At 44.3% G+C, this 22,708-nt stretch overlaps 1 protein-coding gene across 1 annotated transcript in view; it reads left to right on the top strand.

The window, feature by feature from the left end:
• USP13 (ubiquitin specific peptidase 13) overlaps window positions 1-22,708 on the top strand; it is a 141,037-nt gene that overhangs the window by 62,494 nt on the left and 55,835 nt on the right. Inside the window, exons 5-8 of the mRNA XM_066240834.1 lie at window positions 3,249-3,391; window positions 4,643-4,827; window positions 15,284-15,378; window positions 16,782-16,969. Of these exons, the coding sequence (XP_066096931.1) occupies window positions 3,249-3,391; window positions 4,643-4,827; window positions 15,284-15,378; window positions 16,782-16,969 (611 nt within the window). The remainder of the gene's footprint in view (window positions 1-3,248; window positions 3,392-4,642; window positions 4,828-15,283; window positions 15,379-16,781; window positions 16,970-22,708) is intronic.

The following is a 22,708-nucleotide window of genomic DNA, read 5'->3' as shown; positions in this document are numbered from 1 at the left end:
ACCCACTTCTTAGCAGTGCAGGGTCCACAGAGATATAGCATTTGAAGCTTAGTAGGGATTTTATAATCTGGAATCCAGTACCTTGTTTTAGACATCAGGAATGCAAGCAGTTGGTGTGCTTGTAAGTGGGTAACAGCCAGCTCCATGGGGGAGAAGTCCTGCTCTGTATTCTGCTGGTTTTTGTGGTGGGGGTACTGCCACCGTGGCTAATTTCAGGCTAGCATGCTGTGAGTGCAGTGTTGGGAAGAGACAGAAGCATGCCGTTATAAAGATTTCCCACCATTCACACCATGTAGCTGTACTGTAGAGAGCCTCAAGAGAACATAGGTAATAATAAGATAGAGTAAAACCATTACAAAGTGTTTTGAGTACTTACCTTTAAAATATATATATATATATATATATATATATATATATATATATATATATATTTTGTATTTTTCTGAAGTTGGAAACGGGGAGGCAGTCAGACTCCTGCATGCACCCGACCGGGATCCACCCGGCATGCCCACCAGGGGACGATGCTCTGCCCATCTGGGGTGTCGCTCTGTTGCAACCAGAGCCATTCTAGCGCCTGAGGCAGAGGCCATGGAGCCATCCTCAGTGCCTGGGCCAACTTTGCTCCAATGGAGCCTTGGCTGCGGGAGGGGAAGAGAGAGACAGAGAGGAAGGAGAGGGAGAGGGATGGAGAAGCAGATGGGCACCTCTCCTGTGTGCCCTGGCTGGGAATCAAACCCGGGATTCCTGCACGCCAGTCCGATGCTCTACCACTGAGCCAACCGACCAGGGCCAAAATGTATTTTCTTTAATGATAAGTTTATAGAATTTAATTTTTACCAATGGTCATGTTTAGTGACCAGAATTCTTACTATTTATCAATTGAGTCTCTGCCCCGTTTGAGCCAGTTCCAGAACCCCACTGACCTTGAGGGCTAAGAGACTTGGGATGGAGCCAGGATGAGTAACACGTCTCACCTCACTCCTGATAACATATCCAGGGGAAGACTGTTGTGTCCTGACCTTCAGCTATGATTCACAAAAGGGGCCGCTAAGTGATGTTAGATGATCTTCTGAAAACACCAGATCAGTGTTTCGTAGTGGCTCAGAAATTAAGGAAATTTTGTTGAGTGTCATAAGAAAGGATATTGAAAGAAAAGAAATATTATATCCAAATCTTAATAAAAACACATTGTGCATTGCAAGCCAGAACACTTAACAAAGATGCATGGTGGTAAAGAAAATTCAGATGAGGACTGGGAAGTAGACAGTGAAACAAGAAGGGGATTCTAATAACGGATCAGGCTAAAATGATCTGGATGCTAGCCAGAAGTGCGAAGGCAGTTAAAAACCCCCATAAAATTAGGTAGGGGCCGGTGAACTCTACCTAGTTCTCCAGGGCCAGCCCTGGAAGGAGAGTAAGAGGTGAATTTTGATAATTTTATAGCAGTGCTTGTGGTGAGAGATGAATGGAAGTATCTTTTAAAAACAGTTTTTAATTCTGTGTATGGATGCCTGATCTGTCATGGAGTAAAAGCTTTTGGGGGGCAGGGACCATTTCCTTATTCCTGACCGTGCCTCACCCAGAGGTGGCAAGTGCTGGTGTGCAGTGCAGCCTGGGAGAGTTTGAAGCCGGGGAGAGATGGGCTGTGAGAGCCGCAGCAGGTCAGCCTGGCTGCTGGGGGAAGGAAACCGAAGGGGCTGCTTGTGGCGGCAGCTGAGCTGTGATGGTGGCTGGGACTGGGGTGGGTGTGTCCAGATCACCAAGGGGGGGGTGTCCAAATATGTTTTGGATGTCAGATGGATAGGAATTGCCCATGGGCTGGGTGGGCATGAGACAGCAGCTGAGGGAACTTCCTCCATTGTCTCTTTCTTAATAAATTCTAGGATCAATCAGTGCTGCCCAGGGGAACACATTTTGCATGAAGTTCAGCTACTTGTGCAGGATGTTAGCAATGCAGAATACAAATTTTTGTTTAAAAATTTCATTTTTAACAATCCAGTGGCTTTTACTATATGCACAGTTGGGCATCCATCACCACCATCTTATTCTAGAATATTTTTACTACCCCACAGCCATCACCTCACCACCTTTCATCCATCCCGCCCCCGCCTCAGCAATCAGCAATCTACTTTCTGTCTCCATGGATGTGCCTGTTCTGGGCATTTCATATAAAAGGAATCATATAAAACATGGTTCTTTGTGGCTGGCTTCTTTTCACTTAGTATATGTTTTCAAGATTTATTCATAGCATGTATCAGTACTCTGTTTCTTTTTATTGCTAAATAACATTCTATTGTATACACATGTGACATTTTACTTAACCTGTTTATCGTTAATGGACATTTGGGTTGTTTCTACTTTTTGGCTATTATAAATAATGCTTCTATGAACATTTGTGTATAAGTTTTTGTGTGGACACCTATTTTCAGTTCTCTTGGCTATATACCTAGGGAATGAAATTCCTAGGTCATACAGTAACTGATTAACCATTTGAGGACCTGCCAAACTGTTTTCCAAAGTGACTGCACCATTTTACATTCCCACCAGAGTATGTTTTTAAAGACAGCCAGAAATAACTTATATCATTAAGCAAATGGCCAATATATTGAGAGGCATTATGTCCAGGATGCATTGGGTTTGGGAGAAAGCAGAGATTCTGATGCCAAGCTGGACGTCACAGATCTGCTCCTGAGGGGGACTGATCTGGCACAGAGACACTCAGGCTGTCCGTGCCCAGGGTCGCATTTGCACCTGATTAAGTAATGGAGCTGTGCTGCTTGCAGTCCATTCAAGTGCCCTTGACCACATGCTGTCATGTGATGTGTTGAAGACATTGGATAGCAGGGTGTCTATGTGTTAGGAGGGAAACACACCTTTTGGGTAAATCCTAGGCATTTTTTTGTGGCTAATTTCACACTTGTAAATTGTTCACCTTACACTTTTCACTCTGCCTGCTAAGAGGTAGGAGTTGTTAAATGTGACTCCTGCACTTGGGCTTACGAACTGGATTTGGTTCCTTGTGAGTTTTTGCTATTGTCAGAACTGCAGAGTCTAGGCCAGGGACAAAACCCTGCTATACCCAGGAGAAGTCACTGGGACAGGAAACCAGAACCTTGTCTTGCTGTAACCAAACCATTTGAATTTTCTTAGTTTAAGCTGTGTTGATTAATAAACTTTTAAATTCTTTTTATAGAAGTTGCTATTTTCTCAAACTGCTTTAATATATTACATTTGGGTTTGTCTTACAGGTAACAATTGCTTGTGATGCAGTTCTTAACTCAAAATCTCCATATAGAAAGCAGGACCCAGACACATGGGAAAATGAATTGCCAATATCCAAGTACGCCAGTAACCTCATGCAGTTGGACAATGGAGTCAGGATTCCTCCCAGGTGAACTTCAGAGAGGGAAGTTGGCCAAAAGAATACCTACTTTTCTACCTCTTTCTGAATTAGTAGTTAATATACTTTCCTTCTCAGATGCCTTTTATTAAAAATAAGCTAAAAAATTCTTTCTAAAATGGTCTGTACCTTTAGTAGACACTGCACAAGGCTAGCCCATACCCCCTAGCCCGTCCCCACCATAGGCTTCCAGTTACAGGCACCTGTAACTCTTTGCTTGAGGGTTTTCCCTGCCTGTGAAGCCAGGCAGGCCTGTGCACGGGATAGTCAGACACGCGATGGAGTCGCAGTCCCTCCTGCCCTCCGGGAACAGCCTCAGCCAGTGCCCGCGGAGTACCTGGTCCCATCGCCCGGATCCCCACAGCTCCGAGGGTTCCCCAGCCGCATGGGGCCCCAGTTGCCCGTAGTGGTTTCTTGTCCTTTCTAGTGTCACTTCCCTGTGGTGCTTCCTAGGATCGCCTCCTAAACAAGCCATTTGCTCAGAGTCTGCTTCTTGGGGAACCCAACTTAAAACTGGCAGTGGTTGTCACATTTTTGACTGGCAAGTTCTCTGGGCCGCATTGGCATCTCCTGTTGGGTGCTCCTTTCCAGAGGCAGGTGCCGGGAGGAGAGAGCAGGGCTTAGGGAAGAGAGATGGCTTAGGAATGTGCCCAGCCTTATTGAACCCTGACTGCATTGCATTCCCGTTCTGTGTAGTCTTAGCCAAGGCACCGAACCTCAGTTCTCCCATTCACAGCGGGATGGTAGAACTGATGCTGGGCCGCGTGTATTAGAATTAAATGATAGCACTTCTGTAAGGTACCTGGCACATACCGGGGTGATTTCCTTTCTACTTAATTTAGATTTGCCATCTAGTAGGCTTTTGTTTATACTAGTTTTCCTAGGTGTGGTTAATGCTTTTGAACTTTGGATGTTTATATATGTGGGATCCTTAATGTTTTGAACTTATTCAAGCTCACTGTCCTTCACTAGGAATTTCAAGGAAATGACTCCCCCTTCTGCCCTCAGGTTCTGTATTAGTTTTTTAAGTAAAAGAGCCATCATGAAGAAGCTGGGAGGAGCTGGTCCCCATCCGGGCGGTAGGTGGGGTCCTGAGTGTCCTGCTGCTCTGGAAGTGACCTCAGATTATTCCATTGATGGTTTCCGGTGGCCCCAGCCTGAGGCACTCTATTTTTTCCATGTTAATTTTCTAATTATGCCTTGAATTCCAGCTGTACTAACCACTCTGCAATGACTTTGCAGTGGTTGGAAGTGTACCCAGTGTGACCTGCGGGAAAACCTCTGGTTGAATCTAACGGATGGCTCTGTGCTGTGCGGGAAGTGGTTCTTCGACAGCTCCGGGGGCAACGGACATGCGCTGGAGCATTACAGAGACACAGGGTACCCTCTGGCTGTGAAACTGGGAACCATCACTCCCGACGGGGCAGGTGAGTGCCTGTGTGGCCTCTAGGAACCTGGCGGTGGCTCCTTCCTAGATTTAAGCAATGCTGTATCTGAGGGTTGGAGGCTGCAGCTCTAGACTCCAACAGCTCAGGTTTGAATCCTGATGCTGCCTCTTATTAGCCGTAAGGTCTTGGGCGAGTTTTCAGATCCTCCCTAAGGATTAGGTTCCTCATGTTTGTTTGTTTTTACAGAGACAGAGAGAGTCAGAGAGAGGGATAGACAGGGACAGACAGACAGGAACGGAGAGAGCTGAGAAGCATCAATCATCAGTTTTTCGTTGCAACACCTTGGTTGTTCATTGATTGCTTTCTCATATGTGCCTTGACCGTGGGGCTACAGCAGACCGAGTAACCCCTTACTCAAGGTAGCGACCTTGGGTCCAAGCTGGTGAACTTTTGCTCAAACCAGATGAGCCCACGCTCAAGCTGGCGACCTCGGGGTCTCGAACCTGGGTCCTCCGCATCCCATTTGATGCTCTATCCACTGCGCCACTGCCTGGTCAGGCCTCATCTTGAGGATAATCATGGCACCTCCTCATAGGTTTAAGGTGCATAAACTTCTTTTTAAAAAATTTTTCTTAAGTGAGAAGCAGGGAGGCAGAGAGACACTCCTGCATGTGCCCCGACCAGAATCCACTCAGATAGCCCCCTATTGGGGCGATGCTCTGCCCATTTGGGATGTTCTTGGCAACTGAGCTATTTTAGTGCCTGAGGCAGAGGCCACAGAGCCATTCTCAGCACCTGGGGCCAACTTGCTCCAACTGAGCCATGGCTGCTGGAGAGGAAGAGAGAATAGAGAAGGGTGAGGGGAAGAGGTAGAGAAGTAGATGGTCGCCTCTCCTGTGTGCCCTGACTGGGAATCAAACCTGAGACTCACACACCAGGTTGATGCTCTATCACTGAACTAACTGGCCAGAGCCAAGGTGTCTAAGCTTTTAGCCCAGTGTACACAGTAAGGTTTTGGTAAAAGTTAGCTTCTTTTTTCTTTTTATTATCTTTCTGTATATCTCTTGGCTAAGGGTGCAGAAGCAAGAACCAAGACTTGTGATGCAAATGTGCTCAGTTAAACCCACCACTGGAATAGCAAGGAGAAGCCCTAGAATTCATGATGAGGATTAGTTTTATTTTAGGGGTAAGTGGCTTAATTATGGAGAAGATGGGTTTCAAAGGACAGATACTAAGTGTTCGGGGTCCCTCCTGTCCGCTGGCAGCAGTGGAGCTCATGTGCAATGAGGGATTAAAATCTGTTTTTATGTGGCCCTGGCCAGTTGGCTCAGTGGTAGAGTGTCAGCCCAGTGTGTGGAAGTCCTAGGTTGGATTCCTTGTCAGGGCACACAGGAGAAGCGACCATCTGCTTTTCCACTTCTCTCTTTTCTCTCTCTCTCTCTCCCTTTCTTCCACTCTCTCTCCTTTCCTGCAGCCCTGGCTTGAATGGTTCCAACAAGTTGGCCCTGGGTGCAGAGGATGGCTCCATGGCCTTGCCTCAGGCGCTAAAATAGCTCAGTTGCTGAGCAATGGAGCAGAAGCCCCAAATGGGCAAAGCGTTGCCTGATAGAGGGCTTGCCAGGTGGATCCCAGTTGGGGTGCATGTGGGAGCCTGTCTGCCTCCCTGCCTCTCAATTAAAAAAAAAATCTCGTTCTATGTGTATGTACTGTTAACTTCCAAATTGTTTTTTCTTTATGGCCTCACACTGTATGCTTTAAAATGATAGCTTTGGCCATGTTTGTACAGTTAATTCCTTCTACCATTTTGTGAAGAAAAAGGAAGTAACTTTATGAGCAGTAATGAGAAACTTAAGTATTAAGCAGTGGCTATAAGAACCCATGTCTAGCATCATATAAAACATTTATTATTTGCCTGACCTGTGGTGGTGCAGTGGATAAAGCCTTGACCTGAAATGCTGAGGTCGCCGGTTTGAAACCCTAGGCTTGCCTGGTCAAGGCACATACGGGAGTTGATGCTTCATGCTCCTCCCCACCTTCTCTCTCTTCTCTGAAATGAATAAATAAAATAAAAATAATTAAAAAACACATTTATTATTTACTTACGTTTTTAGCACATGTGCGTGAGAAGACAGAAACAGGAAGGGAGAGAGATGAGAAGCATCAACTTGTAGTTGTGTCACTTTAGCTGTTCATTGATTGCTCTCATATGTGCCTTGATCTGGGAGCTTCAGCTGAGCCAGTGACCCCTTGCTCAAGCCAGTGATCTTGGGCTCAAGCTAGTGACCTTGAGCTTCAAGTCAGCAACCTTGGGCTTCAAGCCAGCATAGCGACCTTTGGGCTCAAGCCAGTGATCATGGGGTTATGTCTATGATCCCATGCTCAAGCTGGTGAGCCCTCACTCAAGCTGGCACCCACCAGGTTTTGAACCTGGGACCTCAGTGTCCAGGTGGATGCTGTATCCCCTGTGCCACCACCTGGTCAGGTCATAGGAAACATTTATTAAGCACAGGTCTGGATCAACACCTATATCCATCTTCTTTGTCTTTCCAGGCTTTAGAATCTATTTCTTCTTATTTTAAGGTAAGAAAAAATTTTAGGAGAATATTAAGATATTTGTCTTTTCTTCATTCTCCTTCTGTGACTGAATTAGCCTGCCTTAGAGTTAACTGGCTAAAATGTTTTTATTAAATACGGTACAACTGTCAACCATGTCTTTTCCATTAAACTGGTTTTGTTCTCACTTGTTTTATAACTGAAGCCTGGCAGTTAGGTCATGTCAGGATTTTTTTGATTCACATTTTGGATAAATTTTCTGTTTCTAAAAATAGGGGACTTATTTTAACTCATTGGAGAAAAGTTGCTGCAAGAGGTCCAGGTGCTGGTGACAAACATTTTCCCCCCACGCAAATAAAACTCTACATAAGCCACGTTGAATCTTAAAACTTCCAGGCTCTGAAGAGGAAATTCAGGATATGCAGTTGGATTGGGTTATAGTGAACTATTTACAGGTCATTGCTATGTTGAATGACAGCTGTACAAGGCAGCCATCATTGTCTTTTTTTTGGGACCACAGAGAGAAGGGTTTGTAAGGTAGGAATTCTATTGGATAAATTATAAGGGGTAAATAATTAAAATGTTTCTACTTTTATACTGTCTCATGTAGGGCTCTGATCAGACCTGTTATTAGAAGTCCAGCTCTTAGAATAACCTGTCCAAGACTACAAGTGACTTAGTTATAAAATATTAGTTGTTCAAAGGCTGGGGTATCTCTTATCTCTTCAGTCCCATACAAAATCTTATACAGAGTAGGCACACATATTTTTGTTAAATAAACCAACTGGTATACAAGTAGATAATTAGATTTTATTTAAAGGTATGCTAGTAATAAAGTAAAAGGTTAATCCTATTTGCTGTGCATCTTTAATTTTCCAGAAGCTTTTTTTCTAGTGTGAAATTTATTTTTAAACTGCAATGTAGAGTATATCTGAAGTTTTTTCTGTTCACTTTGAAAAAGGGAAGTTTATATTTATTCCTTGATTATTCAAGAAGCAGATGTTCAGTGTAACATTTAGAAAACAGAGGAAAGTAAATAAAAATCACTTGTAATGCCACTTGACATACTAATCACTTCTAACAATTAGGGTAATTTCTTTCAGTCTTTTTATTTTTTTTAAGGCCTCGATCAGTTCTTATAGAAAGACCCCTCTCCCTACATATTTTTACAAAAATTGAATTGTACTGTAAAGTTTTATATCTTATTTTTCTCTATTTAGCTTTAAAGTATGTTTTTCATGTCATTAAATGTTCATCAGTATTCCATGATAGTGCCATAAGTCATTTCACTGTTCTCTTGTGAGTTGTTATAATTTTTTTTGCTGTTCTGAACATCCTTGTCCAAATCTTCAGGTGTTAGTCTAATGATATTTTTGGGATAAATTCCTGTGAACAAAGGGCTGAACCTTTAAAATTTTCAGTTGCCGAGTTTCTTTTTTAAACAGTTTTAATTTACATTCCCACTAGCAGTGTACGCGAACACCTCTATTTCACCAAATCTCGGGTAACTTTGGGTATTTAGAAATTTTAAAAACCTTTGCTAATCTGGTATCTTGTTTTAATTTGCTTTAGTAGTGAGGCTGATCATTTTTTATAGTACTGTTGGCCATGCATATTTATTTTTGTGAATTTCTTAAGCTGATTGTTCTAGTAGGTTTATGTGCAGGCCCTTTCTTATTGGTTTAACCCTTTGAGTAGGACGAACGTTCATGTACCTCCTCCTTGAAAGAGTTAACAAAAAACTCACTACTCAAAGCGTTAAAAACACTTTAACTACTAAGAATATTAACCCATTATCTTCCATAGTTAAGTTTTTAAAAAAAAAATTTTCCATAGATTTGAGAGAGAGAGAGAGAGAGAGAGAGAAAGCATCGACTCGTCTCACTTAGTTGTTCCACTTTGTTATGCTCACGTTAGTTACTTCTTGTCCATGCCGTTACTGGGGTTCAAACCCATGACCCAGCCCCCCAGCATGACGTTCTGTCCACGTACCACCTGGCAGGGTCTGCCATAGCTGTTTGTTGTTATTTTTTAGAGAAAGAATCTTAAAGTTTTTCTTTATTATGTAATTGACACGCCGTATTTGAGCAGATGCTCCCGGTTCAATCACAGGTGCATACAACACCAGCCGTAGCAGTGTGGATCACACGCTCTGTAGTGAGGGTTCTTAAACTCATGAGGCTGAAATGATGTTCACTTTCTGAAAAAAAAAATCAGATTGGATGCCTGCTTATCTTATGCAAAGTTGGTTTTAACACAAACAATTATTTTCAGTGTAATTATCGTTTCATAAGTTTATGTGATGGGTAAATTCTATTTCAGTTTCCTTTAGATCTGTGTTTAACAGATTGTTAACTGTAACTCATTGTTTATTTAAAAGTCAAATAAGTTAATGAAACCATGCGTAAAATTTCCTTCAATATCGTATGATGATCCTTGCGTACGATGAGTCCCAGGAGGGCGGGTGGCCACCTCCTGGTGAAGGTGCTACTGCAGAGGGTCCCATAGTCCATACTTCCCAGGCTAATTAAGACTGCTTCACCTCACAAGAGACAGTCTCAAAATTCAGGGCATTTACTTTTTAGTTTATAACAAGAACCACAGCTGCCTGTTTGACCAGTACATTCCTTCCCTGTGGGAAGCTGAATTATATTTAGAATATTGTTTAGTAAACATGGAATCCAAGTAGGTTGTGGACTCAACTGTTTAATGGTAGCGTGATCTGCACATGCTGGTTTCCTCCCTTGTAAGGACATACCTGTTCAGTGAGAAACTCCTACTCATCCTGAGGTCTCAACTTAGAATCAGTTCTTCCAAGAAGCCCTGATCCCCCAGGCGAGGCCATTGTGGTAGCGTGGGTAATAAAAATGGTCCCCATATCAGATTCATTCTAGGTCCCCATGGGTACAACAACAAACAAACTAGGAAACAGTTCACCATACAAATAAACAAAGGCTTTCCTTTGTGGGAAGAAGCATTGGTTTGGCAGAGCAAGGATAAGGTTCTTAGTGGGAAGGGAGTGAGGAGGGGAGGGGGAAGGAGAGCGTGTTTTTTTTCTTCCATCATAGAAACTATATAGTTTACATATAAAAACATGCCTCAGTGCCTTGGGTGATTGGAGACGAGTCTTCCAGTGATGCCAAGGGTAGCTGTGAAATTGCCTGTCCTTCTAGCCCAGGGGTCAGGTTCATGGCCGAGAGAGCCATGAACGCCACATATTTTAAAATGTAATTCCGTGAGAGCCATACAACGACCTGTGTACGTTATGCATTATCCAATAAAAATTTGTTATTGTCCCGGAGGACAGCTGTGATTGGCTCCAGCCACCCGCAACCATGAACATGAGCGGTAGGAAATGAATGGATTGTAATACATGAGAATGTTTTATATTTTTAATGTTATTATTATTTTTTTATTAAAGATTTGTCTGCGAGCCAGATGCAGCCATCGAAAGAGCCACACCTGGCTCTCGAGCCATAGGTTCCCGACCCCTGTTCTAGCCTCTGCACCAGCTCCATAGATTCTCAAGGTGGTCTTTCTTCTTTGGTCATCTTTACTCTTGACCTTGGCATAAGCTTCCTTGAGTCTCTCACAGCCCAAGAGTTTGGAATTAGGCACTGATGACTTCATCTTAGTTTTTTTTTTTTTTTCTTTTTTCTGAAGCTGGAAACGGAGAGAGACAGTCAGACAGACTCCCGCATGCGCCCGACCCGGATCCACCCGGCACGCCCACCAGGGGCTACGCTCTGCCCACCAGGGGGCAATGCTCTGCCCCTCCGGGGCATCGCTTTGCCACGACCAGAGCCACTCCAGCGCCTGGGGCAGAGGCCAAGGAGCCATCCCCAGCGCCCGGGCCATCTTTGCTTCAATGGAGCCTTGGCTGCGGGAGGGGAAGAGAGAGACAGAGAGGAAGGAGGGGGTGGGGGGTGGAGAAGCAAATGGGCGCTTCTCCTTTGTGCCCTGGCTGGGAATCGAACCCGGGTCCCCCGCACGCCAGGCCGATGCTCTACCGCTGAGCCAACCGGCCAGGGCCTTCATCTTAGTTTTGACCTGGCTTGTGCCCCTCCTTTGTGCCTCTGTAGCACCTTGTATCATTTTTTTTGCAAGGTCCTGTAACTGTGTTTAATGGTGGTCTCCTGGGACAGCAGCACCTGACTACCATGTTTGTTATATACTGTTATACCTCTAGCATCTAGCATGGCCCCCTCACACATAGTAGGTCTTCAGTAAGTATTTATGGAGTAAACAGATAAAGGAAGACATGCCAGCAGAGTTTGCTCCTCTGATTCGCCTCTTTCTTTTCCTTCCTTCCCGCCCTCCCTCCCTCTTATTTCTTTTCTTTTTTTCTTATTGATGTCCTTTTACTTGTTCTCCTTTCCTGACCACAGTCTAGGTTTTGTCTGGCCTGGGAGTGATACTCTCTAAAGTGATGGTACCTGCCTCGGATCTCATTCAGTTTTTATTAATTTCTCTAGTAATTTCCAGAGCACTCTCTGGTTTCTCTTCTCTTGCCTGTGGCCAGATGGTCTTGTAGACTCACAAGTACAATATAATAAATTTGAAAAATATGAAAGAGCAAAACCAACAACTACGAAAAATCTCATTTAGAGATAACAAATTATTACCGTGTTGATATTCCGTACAGATTCTCGGTCTTGGTCTCAGTTTCCGTTTCTTCTCTAACTTCTTTCTTAATTTTGGCATTTATTATATGTACTATTTTCTAACATGCTTATCACATTAATGCTCTAAACTTTTCTTTTATCCTTTTCTTTCTCCATGTTCTCCATTGTTCAGTTTTCCATTTAACTTGAAACAAAACAATTGTTGGTTTCTTTCTAAAGTGAATGTAGTTCCTCGTGAAATGTCGCTTGGGCTATTCCTGGGAGGATCCCTCTGGGAACTTCCTAACTGTGCTTCCTGGCTCCAAGTTTTAAAGTCAAGTTAGGGATGGGGGTGGGTCACCTTTGTCAGACAATGCTTATTTGTTACAGTAGTTTCTGAGCTAAGACTTGACTTTGCTAAGCTGAAGTTGGAGATAAAGTGAATTTCCTAATAAAAAATATAGAAGCCAAGACTTTCAGCCTCTGAATTCACTTTGATTTCCCCCCCCCGCCCCGTGTCCACACACCATTTATATATTCTTCATGATGGATCACAGTTCATTTTTAGATTCCTTGCACATCACTCACTCAACTGCTTTTGTCATTGGAGTAAGAAATAACTATAGTGTCTGACCAAATCGTGTCATATCTTTGGAGCACTTAATGACTGGAGGCGTTAGTTTCTCCATGTGGCTGAGTCTAATGGGTTAAGAACCATAGATTGCTATGTGATTTTCTCTTAATTCAAAATCATAGGCCAATACCAATGTAGTTCTAGCAATTTTCTTATTTTCTAATAGAGCTGTGATAATTGGAAGCTTAAAATCTTAAGTCTTAGAAACGATGTCACCAGTTAATAATAACCAACGTTCAAGTGCCAGGGAATGTCATTTTCACCTTCCAGCCTATATTCAAGTGGTATTTTTCTGTCACTTGTTCTAGATGAAAAAATATTGTTGATGTATTTGTTTCAAGTTATTAAATCAAAACAATTTTGTTGGTTGTTTTTGGAATAATTTTCTTAATTGGGTTGGGGATTTTCTCTTTTGTTTTTGCTTTTGAAGCACTGAATTATATTTTTTAAAAAAGAATATAAGTGAAGGCTACTACCCACAAATTAAAATGGGCCTTAGGGAAAGAGGGATAGAAGAAAAGCCATACAATGTGTAACCTATTAATAATGGCAAGGCTGACTTCCTTTGGTGCCAGTGAGTCTCCATGTTTCTGGGTTGTGTCAAAGATGTCACCATAGTTTCTGTATATTACTTTTTTTTCCTCCTGGTGATGCTCCAAAGAGCAGGATAGTCTTCTACTGTCCTGAAGATTGATATCTTCATGTCTGTTTCCTTTGAAATCAATATATTTTTTTCAAATTTAGGAGTGAAGAAATTGGGTTTTTTGACTCTCCATGCCTGTTAAGGGCCGACAAGGGTGCTTCGTGAAGTCTCTCGGCCTCCTGAGTGACTTATGGAAATGGTCTGGTGCCGAGGAAAGAATTGGGCTTGTGTCAGAATACGTGTGGAGTTGCAGGCAAATGACATAACCTTTCTGAGCCTCTTTTCCTCACCCGCAAAATGAGCCTGAGCTGTTTCCTCTCCCACATCGCACTGCTGTGTGAGGACAGATAAGGCATGGTTCGCTTAGCATCTGGGGAACTTACTAAAATGCAGATTCTTATTCAGTAGGTCCGGGGTGGGGCCTGGAGTCTGTACACTTTGAGAAGCCCTGTTCTGTTTGAAGCATTCTCTTGTCAGGTGGGATATTAGGATCCTGAGGAGAGAAGCCTGCTACCTCAGTTCAGAGCTCCCAGCACTGGTGCACCGCACATGGGTTACCAACAGGCCAAGCGCCTCAGCCCTCAGGCCTTGGGGCAGGGGGCAGGGGGCAGGGCCTGGGGCAGCCGAAGCTCCTTGAGTTACCCTGCTGTGCCAAATGCATCCTCATTTTTTTTAAAGTGAGGGCAAGGAGATAAAGAGATAGACCTGCCTGCACCCCGATCAGGATCTGCCTGGCAATCCCAACTAGAGCTGATGCTCAAATCTACCGAGCCACTGGTTGTGGAAGGAGAAGAGAGAGAAGGGGGAGAGGGAGGGGAAAACAGAGAGGGAGAGAAGCTGATGATCGTTTCTCTTGTATGCCCTGACTGGGAATTGAACCTAGGATGTCCATATGCCAGACTGACGCTCTATCCACCGAGCAATCTGGTCAAGGCCACACCCTCTTCTTCTGTGTGCTCGGAGGGGCCGCATTAGGGAAGCACTGCGCAGTCCTCACACATCCCTAGCAGGCTCTGTGAGGTGTGGACACCAGAGTGGGGAGAAGGGGAGAGGGGCAGGTGGGAGGTGGCTGTTGGCCAGCTAATAGGTCTGAGGCTATCGAGCAGTAATTTTCAGCCTTTTCATCCCATGGCACACGTAAACAAATTACTAAAGTTCTGTGGCACACCAAAAAATGTTTTTTTTGCCAATCTGACCAAAAAAGGGTATAATTTCTATTTATTTACAAAAATAGAAAAAAAATTAAAAGACTAATTACCTATCCTTTTTGCTCTAAAGTGATTTTTAAAACAAAACAGATGCCTATACTTGTATATAAGGATTTATGGTACCAAGAATTAGCCAATCAGGTGCAACCTTATATTGCAATATGACCAATAAGATGCAGCTCTATTATATGACCTATTTATGGTTTGAGACAGGGCATTTACATCAGACAGCTGTTATTGTGTTGGTTGTTGTCATCTTTTTATTTGATAATCTAAGGAAAAAGAGATCAGCGTCCCTGACTAAAGAGTTAGGTATTGCAGGTTTTAAAAATTCTCGTGGCACACCAGTTGAAAATCGCTGTTATAGAGGGTTCCACAGACAGAACTGTGCTTGTCCTGGACCTGCCACCCCAGCCCAGCCTTTCACCTGCTGCCAGTGTTGCCCACAGAGTCTGCCTGTCGTGGGCTCACCATGTTGCCCCTCTCCTCCCTTACACATCTCTTGCTGAACTTATAGTTGTGCCACTGTGGTTTTGGTTAGAAAAATCAAATATTAGGCATTTATGTTTGTCCAATTTTAAATTATTTTAAGTTTAGACATTGTTCTTTTCTAGTTTCAGAATTTTTTTTTTATTATTCCCGAAGTGTCACAAGAATTGATATATGGATCATTTACAAAAAATACCTATTATGTTTGTTGTCTGTCATGTGTCTTTTCCCAGTTGATTGTAACTCATAAGAGGTTTTTGTTTTGTTCATTAGTATATCCCAAGCCCGGTGCATAGTAGGAACTCAATAGGTGTATGCTCGCTATTGATTGATTGATTACCGCTTATTTTCTGTTCACCTCTAGATGTGTATTCTTTTCAAGAAGAGGAACCTGTTTCAGATCCTCATCTGGCCACGCACTTAGCACATTTTGGAATTGATATGCTTCATATGCACGGGGTGAGAAAGTATACTTTTGTCTCTGTTCCCACCTTTGTGGAGAGGGCACTGTCTGGTTTTGTTTTGTTTTTTTTAATTTTTTTATTTTTCTGAAGTGAGAAGTGGAGAGGCAGAGAGACAGACTCCAGCATGTGCCTGACTGGGATCCACCCGGCATGCCCACCAGGGGGCGATGCTCTGCCCATCTGGGCTGTTGCTCCATTGCAATCAGAGTCATTCTAGTGCCTGAGGTGGAGGCCACAGAGCCATCCTCAGCGCCCGGGCCAACTTTGCTCCAGTGGAACCTTGGCTGCAGGAGGGGAAGAGAGAGACAGAGAGGAAGGAGAGGGGGAAGGAAGGAGAGGGGGAATTCCTGGCCAGGAATTGAACCCAGGACTTCCATACGCTGGGCCAACACTCTACCACTGAGCCAACCAGCCAGGGCCAGGGCACTGTCTGTTTTATTTAGTATATAATTTCTTTAACATGAATCTTCATTTTCTAGGTTTTAATGTTTGTGTTTACTTTTTGAATGTGATTAATTGGCATTTTCTTTTGGTTACCAGCTTGGACATTTTTATGTTATAATAAAATTGGCACTTCATCAGGTATCATTTTGTTTCGTTGGAATTTATTTGCAAAATCTCCTTTGATGGAGAGTTGCATGAATCACTCTTTGTTCACTAAAGGGAGAAGGTATAGGGAGATAACCTTTAAAATGAAAGGGAAGCAGCGCTCCTTGGAAGGAGGTGTAGAAAGAATAAGCCAATGTGTTATTGAAGATGGAAGAGCTTTGCTTCAGTTAATGTATTTTCAAGTTGCTTTCGTGGCTGTGTAATATCTGACCAGATGAGGAGCTACTTAAATGTGCGTGTTTTGTTTTTAGCCGTTTTCTCGCAGCCTGTCTTCCTTTCCTCACGTTCTCCTAGCTAGCTCCTCTTTCTCACTCATCTCACTTGTTAATTTATTTTCTTTGTCTTCCTTAAGCCTTCCTCCTGTTGCCGGGCGCTTGGAAGCTCCGCGTTTTCATTTCATTTTCCTGTCCGCTGCCTTGCCTTATTGTTTGCTGTGCTGTGTCTTATCCTCTCTTGAAATTATTCTACTTGCTCCTTTTTTTATTCCTATTTGTCTTTTTTTCTCCTATCTTCTTTTCAGTTTTTCTTACTTTTAAGTCTTTTAATTTCTTTTTATTGTGGAAAGAGAGATATAACAAAATTGACCATTTTCATCATTTTTAAGTGTGTAGTTCTGTGGCATTAAGTACATTGACATTGTGCAACCATCAGCACCTCACCTCTTTTAATTATTCCTCTGTTTACTTGGGGAGAAGAAGAGGCAGAAACTTCCATTGCTTTTAGAAATAATTTGTGGGACATCCACTGATGATCCCGGCTAAAGTTATTTTTCTTCAATGACTGCCTCAGACAGAGAATGGGCTCCGGGACAATGACATCAAGCCTCGGGTCAGTGAGTGGGAAGTGATCCAGGAGACGGGGACGAAGCTGAAGCCCATGTATGGCCCCGGGTACACGGGCCTCAAGAACCTGGGCAACAGCTGCTACCTCAGCTCCGTCATGCAGGCCATCTTCAGCATCCCGGAGTTCCAGAGAGCGTGAGTGCCCTCCCCCCGCCCCGCCCCCTCCAGGCCTGGTGCACAGCGCTGCTGGAGCATGAGTGCCCACCAACCCCCCAGGCCTGGTGCACAGCGCTGGAGCGGGAGTGTCCCCCAGCCCCGCCCCCCCGGGCCTGGTGCACAGCGCTGGAGTGGGAGTGCCCCCCCAGGCCTGGTGCACAGCGCTGGTGCGGGAGTGTCCCACCAGCCCCGCCCCCCCCCCCCCCCCCCGGGCCTGGTGCACAGCGCTGGAGTGGGAGTGCCCCCCCCCCAGGCCTGGTGCACAGCGGTGGAGCGGGAGTGTCCCCCCTTCCCAGCCGCCCCCCTTCCCGGGCCTGGTGCACAGCGCTGGAGCGTGAGTGCCCCCCAACCCCCCAGGCCTGGTGCACAGCGCTGGAGCAGGAGTGTCCTCCCAGCCCCGCGCCGCCCCCCCCCCCCCCCCCCCGGGGCCTGGTGCACAGCGCTGGAGCAGGAGTGTCCTCCCAGCCCCGCGCCGCCCCCCCCCCCCCCCCGGGGCCTGGTGCACAGCGCTGGAGCAGGAGTGTCCCCCCCAGCCCCCCCGCGGCGCCCTCCCCCTTCCCCGGGCCTGATGCAGAGCGCTGGAGCGGGAGTGTCCCCCGCAGCCCCCCTCTCCCCCCGCCTGGTGCACAGCACTGCCTCTGTCCCCTCCAGGGCCAGTAGAGTCAGGGTGGCTTCTTACACTGAAGCTGCATCAAGTGTTATGGGAATCAGGTGATACAGGGAGAGCTTTTTCAACTGAAAAATCCTCCCACAGGGATTTGTCATACTAATAATGTCTTCCATTGTTAGACTATCACTCTCTATTCCAAGAAAGTGTTAATCATTAATCTTCACAGCAAGCCTGCCAAATCCCTTCCGATACATGCAGTGGGAGAGATGCTGTGGTCTGTTTGGTCATTGTTGCACTCCTGGTCAGGATTTAGGGCAGGGGTCGGGAACCTTTTTGGCTGAGAGAGCCATGAACGCCATATATTTTAAAATGTAATTCCGTGAGAGCCATACAACAACCCATGTACATTATGCATTATCCAATAAAAATTTGGTGATGTCCTGGAGGACAGCTGTGATTGACTCCAGCCAACCGCAACCATGAACAGGAGTGTAGGAAATGAATGGATTGTAATACATGAGAATGTTTTATATTTTTAACATTATTTTTTTTATTTGTCTGTGAACCAGATGCAGCCATCAAAAGAGCCACATCTGGCTTGCAAGCCATAGGTTCCCGATCCCTGATTTAGAGTTTTTAAAATGTGATTTACAGCCCAGGCTGGATAGTTCAGCCGGTCAGAGAATCTTCTGGAAGAACAGAAGTCGCCAGTTTGATCCCCGGTCAGGGCACATACAGCAATGGATCGATGTTCCTCTCTCTCTCTCTCTCTCTCTCTCTCTCTCTCTTCCTCCTTTCCTCTTTTACCAAAATCAGTAAATAAAAATTTAAAAGAAAATGTGATTCACAGAAGGGGCTGATCCTCACACTGTTGGGTGTGGCTCTGCAGCGAGATAAAAAAGGAAATTGAAGTGAGCCTCAGCAGTTTTTGTAGCAATTTGACATAATGTTTTATAAGTGGCATTTCATTTTTCTAATACTGTAATTTATTTTTATTGTATTTTTTAAATGTATCATCTACATGAGTTGAAAGAGCAGAAAAGCCGCCCTTCCCTGAAGATGATTTGGATGGCTCTGGTTTAGGGCACTTTCTACCTGTGCATGTACGGAGGGCAGAGGAGCTGTCTGGCCATTTCTTCCTTAGGCCGTGCTCGGGACCGGAGCGAAGGAGACTGGGACCTGGGGCTGGGCGGTTATGGGCAGCCACTGCCTCAGTTTAGAAAATAGTCTCTACTGTTTTCCAAAGTGAGGTTTTCACTTTGGTTCCAGAATGGAAGAGGACATACATGTGCTAAGGCAGACAGGCAGACAGCACACTAGGCATGACAGCACAGGGCAATTTTTATGGGGTGGTGTTGAAATGCTAATAGCTTTAATAGTGTCTAAGTAAAGAGTGCATCAGATATCCTTTTCTTTCTTCGCTTGGTATTTGAAGACTTACCTCTTAACTGTTTTCTGGTTTAGAAAATTTATGGTCAGTTTTGCATGCCTGGTTTTCAATTTTTTATGCAGCCACTAAAGAGTGGGTTTTTTGCTCAGCAGTGTGCTGGCTGTGAGAGGTTCAGTGATAAACGAAGGGACATGGTACCTGAACCCACTTAAGGAAACAGACAGTAAATCAATAACTATAAGAACAGCTGCATGGTTGTGAACATGGTAAGTTCCATAAAGGAAAAGGAAGGAGGTGGTCAGGAGGATCTCTTTAAAGAAAGGACACACAAAGGGACATACACTGTTTTTGTTGTTGTTTTTGTTTTTAAAGTGAGAGGAAGGGAGGGAGATAGAGAGACAGACTCCCGCATGCGCCCCAACCAGGATCCACCCGGCAATGCTCATCTGGGGCCAATGCTTGAATCACCTGAGCTATTCTCACTGCCTGAGGTCGATGCTCGTATCAACCAAACTATCCTCAGTGCCTGGAGACGAATCTCGAACCAGTCTCGCCACTGGTTGTGAGAGGGGAAGAGAAGAGAAGCAGATGGTCATTTCTCTTGTGTGCCCTGACTGGGAATTAAACTTGGGACGTCCACATGCCAGGCCAACGCTCTGTCCACTGAGCCAACTGGCCAGGGCTTGAGCCATACACTTTGATGGATAGTTGAGGGGAATGAGGGCAGAGAGTGTTGGACAGAAGGAAGAGCAAATCTGAAACTCTGTGACAGGAAAACCTTTTCAAAGGGATGCAGCATTGTGTAATCTACCGTTTTTATTAATTCTTAACCATATCTCATTTGTATTACCATTTGATGGGGCAACAAGGTAGCTCCAACTCACACGTCTCATGCTGCAGGCTTTTTTTTTTTTTTAAATAGCGAAGGAATATTCTTATGGTAGGTGTCATGTAATTATTATTTTTGTTAAACTAGCATGGAGAAACTTGTGTTCTTTTATTACAAAGCCCAAGATTTTTAGTGATTTACAGCTTATAGGTTTTGAAAATTCTTTCTATACTCCAAAGATTGAGGAACATTACCTTTCTGAATTTTTTTCTTCAATAAAAAAATGTACCTCATGTCTGTGTTTTGGATTTAAGATTTGAATCCAGTGTTGTTTCAAGTGTTTCAGAATTTTATATATTTAATATAATATTGTTTTCTAAACTGTAGCTATTAGAACATGAATGTTTTATTGTTCATCCTCATTGCTTGTCTTTTTTTTTTTAATTATTTTTTTTTATTTTTTTTTTTATTTTTCTGAAGCTGGAAATGGGGCGAGACAGTCAGACAGACTCCCGCATGCGCCCGACCGGGAACCACCCAGCACGCCCACCAGGGGCAACGCTCTGCCCACCAGGGGGCGATGTTCTGCCCCTCCGGGGCGTCGCTCTGCCCTGACCAGAGCCACTCTAGTGCCTGGGGCAGAGGCCAAGGAGCCATCCCCAGCGCCCGGGCCATCTTTGCTCCAATGGAGCCTTGGCTGCGGGAGGGGAAGAGAGAGAGACAGAGAGGGAGGGGGGTGTGGAGAAGCAAATGGGCACTTCTCCTGTGTGCCCTGGCCGGGAATCAAACCCGGGTCCCCTGCACGCCAGGCCGACGCTCCACCACTGAGCCAACCGGCCAGGGCCTGTCTCTCTTTTTTTTTTTAAGCAACTATCACTGGAATGAAATACATTCTCCTCACATTTATTTCCCCCCAGCAGGACTAATGCAATGGAGTTAGGTGCAGGACTAGTGCCTCCATTTTCTAAGTAGAAAGAGTGACTCGCACAGAGACTAAATGACTTACACACAATCACAGTGTAATTTGGGAATGGCAGCCTGACTCTCTGATACCGTGTCTGCCATCAGTTTACCATTTCAAAATAATTCTGGTGAGGATCAAATCTAAATAAGCTGGTATATGAATTGAATGACAACTAATATGGATTCTCAGATAACAAAACTACATTTTTTAGTTTGAGAACCAGTAGATTACAAGCTGAATGTGTAACATATACCATGGCCAGATAGCTTGGTTGGTTGGAGCGTCATCCCAGAGCATAGAGGTTGCTGGTTCCATCCCCAGTCAGGGCACATGTGGGAAGAGCTTGATGTTATTGTCTCTCTCTCTCCCTGCCTCTCTGAAAAAAAATAAAATTAAAAATTATATAATATATATTTAAAAATAATCTAGCATTTTGTCTTTTAATTTAATTTTGTTGTAGTGGTTGATATTCCTTGTTGATTAGAAAAGGAATATAAATTACTGGCAAAGTGGAATTTTTTTATATTTTGAGAGAGAGGCTTAGGGGAGAGAGACAGGAACATTGAGCTGCTCCTGTGTGTGCCCTGACCAGGGGACTCGAACCAGCAACCTCTGCATTCCTGGACAGTGCTCAAGCCATCTTGACTTAATAGACAATCTATTTTTAGAGATAGAGAGAGGAAGGGAGAGAGGCAGGAGGGGGAAGGGAAGCATTCATTTGTTGTTCCACTCAGTTGTGCGTTCATTGGTTGCTTCCCGTGTGTGTCCTGACTGGGGATCGAACCTGCAACCTTGTCCTGTTAGGACAACGCTCTTAACTGACTGAGCTAACTGGCCAGGGCTGCAAAATGGATTTTTTGGACATCAAAGATTTACCCCATTTAACTTTATTCCTATCCTCCATCTTGCCTGAAAACATAAACCTTTTCACAAATGTTCATCTTCCCAAAGAGTTTGTTTTGTCTTGTCAAGTTTCAAGGTATGAAAAAACTGGATTGTAATGAGTTAATCATGTTGTGTGTTACTAAGAATTCATCAGTGTAACCTCTGGCTCTGAATAATTTGGTTCCAAAGTTTGGTTTATCTATCATTTGGCTCTTGATAATTCTGGGTTGAAAATTTCTGGGTGGAATTGTTGCCCAACTGACACATCCAAAAGTCATGAATGGGACTGTCCCAGAGAAGTGTACTATGTTAATTTTAACATAGGTGCATAATCTGGGATATGAACTCTGAGTCTATAGACAGCAGGAGTCACTAGTTGAGGTTCCTAGTAGTTGAGGCGTCCCATTAGAGGTCATCGATAACTAGTAGTTGTCATGGCTCTCTGCTAAGGTTTTAATTCAGTAATGTTGTTTTCTATTGGTTTATAGGTAGTCAGTTACAGAAATGGGTTCTGGGATTACATGTTATGAAAGTATTCATTCAACATATGTTTATTGAGTGTCTTTTACATGTCAGATACTGTTCTAGTGCTAGAGGTACAGTGATTTAGATAGAATCTCTGCCTTTATGGATATTGTATTCTAGTATGTAATCTCTAGAAAGACAGATAGTAAACAAGAACATAAATAATTATATAATTGCAAACAGTAACACATGCCAAAAGGAAATAAACCAGGGTTCAGTGATAGGGTATTAGGAAGGGTAGGCGGTGCCTTGTACTCAGACCCGAGAAGCTAGCAGGGATCTGTGGAGGGAGAATGTCGGGAAAGGGACACGGATAGCCTGACCTTGAAGCAGGAGCCAGCGTGGCTGGGCGATGTGGGCTGGGGAGAAGGGTGGGAATGAGGTCAGAGGAGCCGGCAGAGCAGGGTCATGAAGGGTCAGGGAAAGAAGTCTGCTTCTGGATTCTTTCAGGCTCAGAGTCAAAACCTGGAGGGGAAAAGATGCACAACACAAAGCAGAGGGTGTGAAATAGGCGT

Source organism: Saccopteryx bilineata, chromosome 8 (assembly GCF_036850765.1).
Source record: "Saccopteryx bilineata isolate mSacBil1 chromosome 8, mSacBil1_pri_phased_curated, whole genome shotgun sequence".
NCBI classification, from domain to species: Eukaryota; Metazoa; Chordata; class Mammalia; order Chiroptera; family Emballonuridae; genus Saccopteryx; species Saccopteryx bilineata.
This window is presented reverse-complemented; position numbering and strand designations above follow the sequence as displayed.